The sequence below is a fragment of the Leptonotus elevatus genome, chromosome 3 (assembly GCF_054856555.1).
Source record: "Leptonotus elevatus isolate MCC_2025b chromosome 3, RoL_Lele_1.0, whole genome shotgun sequence".
NCBI lineage: Eukaryota > Metazoa > Chordata > Actinopteri > Syngnathiformes > Syngnathidae > Leptonotus > Leptonotus elevatus.
In genome coordinates, this window is record NC_141241.1 from 30067555 (window position 1) to 30075175 (window position 7621).

A 7621-nucleotide genomic window follows, 5' to 3' on the forward strand; every position below is an offset into this window, starting at 1 on the left:
TAGTGAATTTGGACACAAGCTTGGTTTATCGGCTATCTAGTAAGATCAGCGAGCTCGACTCAACCGGGTTGATATAGACCATGTTAGATTATTAACATTGTTTTTCAGTTTTAATTTATATTTTAACCGTTTTGGATATTAGTTATAAAGATATAAATATAAGACAACAGTTAATTCATATGTTAAGCCAATCTATAGTCCTTTGTTCTCTTGCCTGGGAAAGAGAAGGGTAACAGGTTTCTTTTCTATATTATCTAAGGGGAGTATAGTTGGTACCAGTCTCTGTCCGGTCGAAGAGAGTCCAAGGACAGGCTGATTTACTATTGTTCAAGTCTAATCTGATTTGTACTCATGGGAACTTGCTCATGGGAGGGGAGAGGGAAACTTTCGTATTCACTGATTTTGAATAAATAACTGTGTGCAAGAGGAGGAAGGACACACACAATTTGAACGGAACACGGCTTGAGTGTCTTCATTTTGTGTGATCAGAAGCTTCTGAATAATTATACCTTTGCAAAGGGACTTCTTCACCAGAATCTCACCATTCATTTATTGAACACGCAAAGAGTACAATACAAATATTGTCTACTCTATCAACCACAATGCATTGAGAGTATGAAAAAAACATGACGCGAGCGACAGCGCAATCGCGAGAATCAAAGTGATGCATTCTGTGGAAATAATTAATTCTGAACATATGTACAACAAAGGAAATGAAGTACAATTTTAAAACATTTTCATTCACAATAAGTCGTAGATTTATGCGCTGGTGTCATGGGTGTGTGGGGTGTTGTGGACCCAAATGCAGAAAGCAGTCCGGGATGGCAGGTTTGCTCACAATAATGTTTAATGAACAAAACAAAAGAGGAAAATTAGGCTCTTGAAACTAGCAAAAACACTCAAAGTCAAAAACAAAACAGATTCAAAGAAACAAAGACTCACTTATATAGACAGGACTAGAGGACAACCAACCAGTACAATGAGTGAAAGCAAACAAAAGGATCCAACAAGAACAGAAACCAAGAACTAAATAAAAGCAAAGCAACGAGACAATGAAAAACAGCTGGACACGACACAAGTGGCTGAGGGATGTGATTGGTAAACACGGGCTGACAAACAGGTGGACACACGAGAAAGAAATGAACCACAAGTTAAGACATAACATAAAGCTAAACCAAATATGAAACCAAACAAATACGGATCATGACAGCCGGTGCGTCATGTCAGGTACAGTGATCACGTGATATGCGACGAGGAGAAAGTTGTTTTTTTCCCAATTTATTTTTTAAATTCATAATTTCAAATACAAACAATTAAGGCATAGATTGTCATACAGAATTCACTGAACAGTCGAAACAGCATACAAAAGAGCCAAAAGAGCAGATAGGTCCATTAAAGAAAGTAAAATATCATTATTTTAGGAACGCGCAATATCGCGCAGTCATAGAATATATTTTGTTCTAGTGTTGTGGCCGTAGTTAGCGGTCCAAGATGGCCGATCTTCCGCGCATGCGCGTCACAGATCGTGCAGGGGTCACATATAGCGCCTTGACAGCTACACCGGGCGCGGCCGCGCTCATTAGCTTTCGTCAAAAATATATACGTTGTTAATATTGTACCGACATCCTCACAGGAGAGCAAGGGGAAAATAGAGAGCGCGCGAGAGAGAAAGAGAGAGAGAGAGATAGAGAGAGAGCGCGAGAGAAAGCAAGAGTTTTGCTCTGTGATTTGTCTTAGTGGACCTGCCGTATTGACTTCCGCCTCCACACAACAAGCGTTTGAGTGACGTCGTGCAGTCAGTGAAGAAGAGGACGTCGGAAATAACTGAAGCGTGTTCAATGGCATCGCTGCTTTGCTCCTTCACCAAGTACACAGCGGGTATCGAAGTTTTTTTCTTTACTTTGATGCGTTAACTATTAAAATGATTTAATCGTTAACTTGAACAGCACTTGGTGTGATTTATAATGTAATATTGTAATTACTGATTCTAATTTATGCATCTAACATGAATTAATTAAATGTTAAACGTTTAGCAAGGTATGTGAGTGAATATAAAAGATTACGAAGTAGATATTTTGCCGTGACCGGCAAAAAATAACACAAATGCAAAGGGAACGCAGCAGCACTTTGCCGGTATGAGTTCCAGGCGTGTTAATTTCTACCTTTTTTGCATATAGGCCTATAGCAGTGGTAAGGAACCCTGGTCCCCGAGTGCCGCTGTCCTGCCCGTTTTCCATGTCTCCCTCCATCAACACACCTGATTGATGAACAAGATCGTTATCAGGCTTCTACAGAGCTTGCTGATTAGCTGATCAGTTGAGACAGCTGTGTTTGAGGAGAAAGAAATGGAAAGCAGGCAGGACAGTGGCTCTCGAGGACCAGGGTTTCCTATCCCTGCATTGTTTGGCGCAGTTAATGAAGCCAGGACGTTAATCCATGTCATATGCGTTTGTGTTACCAGTAGCTGAATGTGTGTCGTATTCAGCATTATGTTTGATTTTTGTTGGTTTATGTTTTTATCTATTAATTGTTTTTCAACAAACCGTAACTTTAGGTTGTGTGTAAAACAATGACATCCAGGACAATTCCGCGTACAAGTTGCATTGCTCATCTGAAGATTGCTTGTGAAGTTACAAATTTATATGTTTTGTTTTTGCCCGTCTGATTAATTGGTCCTTATTTGCAAGTTAATTTCTTTCGTGGGCTGGATTAAAACCCTTTGACCTTACGTTTGTCACTGCTGATTTAGACCATTACATCAGATTTTTAAAGAAAATAATTAAAAATACACAGTTTATGCCAGGACCATAATTGTTCTAAGAGACATTACACCACCATAGGTATCCAACCAACGTACTTAAATGCAAATCTGGTGTTGTATTTCAAAATAAAAGGCATTCCAAAATCTGCAATTTAGACCATTACAGCTGATTTAAAAAAAAAAAGTTATCCCAAGGCCAGACCATTTCTAAGGGGCACTACACCACTCCAGGTATTCAACCAAATAACTTGCATGGTATTGCATTTCAAAATAAAATTTCTCAGAATTCTGCAATTTAGACAATTCCCCTGATTTTATATATATATATATATATATATATATATATATATATATATATATATATATATATATATATATATATATATAAATTATTCATTGGTTCTCATTCAACCAGCCTAGTGGTGTTTCTTTACAGATGCGTTCTTGTATTTTAAAATACAGCTTAAAAAAATTATTTATTTATTTTTCCCTCTTCTTGCAGAGTACAGTATAATATAACTAACTGTAAGGCTGTATCTAATCACTATTTTAAGAATCAGCTAATCTGTGAATAATTTAGTTGATTAATGGGTGGGATTTTAAAAACTTTTTTTTAAATTTTCATACATTTATTTAAAAACATGTGATTAAAAAACATTTGACTGAAACTGAAAATCTTGATAAAATTACATTTATTTGACTAGAACATTTTTCGCGGAAAGCTTTCTAGTTAAATAAATGTACTTTTATCAAGATTTTCAGTTTAGACGGAGACATTTTGAATGGGACTGCTGACTCTTGCAAGGTGGAAAGACGCATGTAGTACTTTTAGCAATAGTAGTAGGACTTTTTTTAGTAGCAAGTAGTAGTAGTAGTACTTGTAGTAGAAGCAGTATAACTTGTAGTAGTAGTACTCGTACTTGTGGTAGTATTAGTAGTACTTGTAGTTGTAGTAATTTTAGTAGTAGTCAAATGGCTAAGATGGCCTCCGCCCTGGGTGTGCGAGGGGGCGAGAATCCTGGGCGTACCTAATCAATTAGCCAAGATGGCCGCCGCCGTGGGTGGGCGTACTGGCGAGAATCCTGGGCTTACCTAATCAATTGGCCAAGATGGCCGCCGCTCTACGCGAGCGGAGTGGTGAGAATCCTGGGCGTACCTAATCAATTGGCCAAGATGGCCGCCGCCCCGGGTGGACAGGGGGGGAGAGAATCCTTGGTGTACCTAATCAATTGGACAAGATGGCCGCCACCCTGGGTGGGCGGAGTGGCGAGAATCCTGGGCATACCTAATTAATTGGCCAGAATCCTGGGCGTACCAAATCATATGTCCAAGGTAGTAGTAGTAGTAATAGTATTTGCAATAGTAGTAGTTGTACATAGGCCAAGCCTTGAGTACACATAGAAAAAAAGGGGGTGAGTTGAGCTCAATGATGAGAGAGATGATTGGCTGAGGTAGTTGCTATGCAGAAGTGAGAGACCAGGCAGTATAGCTAAAAAAAAAAGAAGCACTATTTAAATAGCAGTCCATTCCATTGCATTTAAAAACCAAAAAATTATGTTGTGCTTTATTTTTGAAAATGTATTTAAACCATTATTTTTTTTTTTAAATGAAATGAACAGTTTAAAATTGAAACGATTGGATTTGGTCAAGAAATGTGGAAGTAAACTAAAAGTATCTTACTGTCGCTTTAAGAAACATTCACACACACACATTTGATTTTAACTTGTTGGACACATCACGCACACACATTCAACTGAAATGTATGAGAAACGCACACCTCGAACAAAAGGCTGTCACAACTTAACGGTTCAAGATGCAGATTCCAGAAATGGCTCGTTAGAACGACAAGGTTTTGGGGAACGTGAGCTACATGCTAAATGTAAAAGGCTATTTTTCTCCATTTCGCTCACTCTCTTTGAACCCCCACAGGAGGGAGAGCTTACATTCCTTAAAAAAAATTAAAGATGTTAAAAATTGCAACAAAATGAGCTAAAAATCATATCGGTCAGTTAATGTATGCGCCTGTAGCGTGGCTTGGAAAAAGGTACTTGATTTGTGATTTTTTGTTCCCCCTTTCCCATTCATTCCAATGGGACTTTTTTTCTGAGTTTTGGGGGATTTGCGTCACCATGGTAACTCGGAATTCCAAGAAAAGTAATGCCGCCGAGTCAGATCGAGCCGCATCGTTTGATACCTCATTTGTGCCGGTGCGTTCTACGGTACGGGCCGCATTTTTGCGGAAAAATCCGTGGAAGATAATATAATAAACTTGTTTTTCTAGGATAGTAATATGTGCCTGCTTTGCTTCGCAAGCAGTAGCTCTTCGCAAGCAGTAGCTCTGCTACTGCTTTGCTACTGCTTTGCTTCGCAAGCAGTAGCTCTGCTACTGCTTTGCTACTGCTTTGCTTCGCAAGCAGTAGCTCTGCTACTGCTTTGCTACTGCTTTGCTTCGCAAGCAGTAGCTCTGCTACTGCTTTGCTACTGCTTTGCTTCGCAAGCAGTAGCTCTGCTACTGCTTTGCTACTGCTTTGCTTCGCAAGCAGTAGCTCTGCTACTGCTTTGCTACTGCTTTGCTTCGCAAGCAGTAGCTCTGCTACTGCTTTGCTACTGCTTTGCTTCGCAAGCAGTAGCTCTGCTACTGCTTTGCTACTGCTTTGCTTCGCAAGCAGTAGCTCTGCTACTGCTTTGCTACTGCTTTGCTTCGCAAGCAGTAGCTCTGCTACTGCTTTGCTACTGCTTTGCTTCGCAAGCAGTAGCTCTGCTACTGCTTTGCTACTGCTTTGCTTCGCAAGCAGTAGCTTTGCTACTGCTTTGCTACTGCTTTGCTATTGCTTTGCTACTGCTTTGTAGCTCTGCTACTGCTTTGCTACTGCTTTGCTACTGCTTTGCTTCGCAAGCAGTAGCTCTGCTACTGCTTTGCTACTGCTTTGCTACTGCTTTGCTACTGCTTTGCTACTGCTTTGCTACTGCTTTGCTACTGCTTTGCTACTGCTTTGTTACTGCTTTGCTTTGCAAGCAGTAGCTCTGCTACTGCTTTGCTACTGCTTTGCTTCGCAAGCAGTAGCTCTGCTACTGCTTTGCTTCGCAAGCAGTAGCTCTGCTACTGCTTTGCTTCGCAAGTACTGCTTTGCTACTGCTTTGCTACTGCTTTGCTACTGCTTTGCTACTGCTTTGCTACTGCTTTGCTTCGCAAGCATTACCGCCGGGCACAATTTTTTTTTTTTTCCGTATCGCTGCGCGGCGTACTGCATTCAGCTGACAGACCCGCGTTCCACTGTAATTATAACTTACACAACTCACGATAACATGTCTGACTACGATAATTGCCTTTAGCACTGAGCAAAAGGGGAATCTTTATGAACCCAAACATACTGATGCCGAAATTCGTTAGATGGAATTAGAATGGAGCCCTGAGAGAGCGGGTAACTGTCACTGACAAATGGGGTGCACCTGAAGTGCTCGGAAAGAGGTGAAAAATGTGTGGAGATTCAGGGACATGTTTATTGGTAAAGCCCGGGAAATCACGAATGTGCACCATTTTTACATATAGAATAATATAATATAGTGCGACGTGTCACAAGAATGCTGCTAGCAGACGTGGTTGGTAATCTCACCTTTTTATTTGTCTTCACACAACCGGCTACTGTTGGTCGCTGTCGACACCGAACACAAGAAACTTTACTCGCTGAATTAGCACGTTACCAACAATGTATAGATGAGTCCCTTTCCACCGCGAGACGTGCGATGCATTCACTAACATTCGGACACAAGAATACAAAACAATGTGCAACACATTAACACACAACACACCTTATAGTTACACTAGCTTATAAAGTTTATACAATTGTAACGTTGTATACTAATCGCTCTCGCTTTCCATTAGCTCTCTCGCTTCAGGTAAACACTTCCAAACAACTTGATTTGTACGCGTCTGGATGCAGTTTTTAGAAGAAAAACGCTTTATTTCCGTGACCCCAGCCAACTTGCCGGACTACTTTTGTCTCAACCAAAATCTGACCGGGTCACAGGACGCTGTCAGCAGTAAGTCCGTGCTGATTGCACACCACTTTAGGTGAGGATGCCATACAGATCCATGTTCAAAAACTCGAACTATCCCTTTAACAGGGAGTTTTTTAAATTTATTTTAACCCATCCTTCTAGGGTCATAGGTGTGCAGAAGCCTATCACACATGCATTGAGCGAGTGGAGTGGTCCATCCTAGACTATAGGCGCCAGGAAATCACATGGGGTGGTGTAGTGTCCCCTAGAACTCGCATGGTTTTTGGATAACAAACTTTGAATTGTTTAATGTTTTTTTTTTTTTTTTTTTTACTTTAGCTTTGACTCAGGAGTTAATTTTGTTTAAACTTAGACGACTTATTTTTTTTATTTTTTATTTTTATTTGCGGTAATGGACTAAATTGCAGATTTCAGAAGGCCTTTTATTTTGAAATACAACACCAGATTTGCATGAAAGTAATTTGGGTGGATACCTGGGGTGGTGTATTACCTACACAACTGGTCTGGTCTTGGGATAACAAACTTTTTCAAAATCTTAAATTTTTTTTTTTTAAATTCAGCTGTAATTGCAGTTATGCAGATTAGAAGTTATGTTGTCTTTCCAATTTAACTAATTTGCTCCTAAAAACATATCAATACATTCTATTAATAGCATTTTTTTGCACAAGCTATGAAGGTTAAGTTGATGTTAAAATTTAAAATCAGTATACATTATTATTGTCTGAACATTTTGCACAGCGTTTATTTTTTAATTAATTTAACGTTCTTTAAGTGTTTGTTACTTTGAATACAATTTATTAACATTGCAATCATCCAGAATGACAAACAAAACAAAACATC

At 39.5% G+C, this 7621-nt stretch overlaps 1 protein-coding gene across 1 annotated transcript in view; it reads left to right on the forward strand.

The window, feature by feature from the left end:
- The first annotated feature begins 1528 nt into the window (after nucleotides 1–1528).
- Nucleotides 1529–7621, forward strand: part of mrpl27 (mitochondrial ribosomal protein L27) — a 16811-nt gene continuing 10718 nt past the window's right edge. The window contains exon 1 of the mRNA XM_086070415.1: nucleotides 1529–1878. Coding sequence (XP_085926541.1) covers nucleotides 1839–1878 — 40 coding nt within the window. The 5' untranslated portion in view covers nucleotides 1529–1838. The remainder of the gene's footprint in view (nucleotides 1879–7621) is intronic.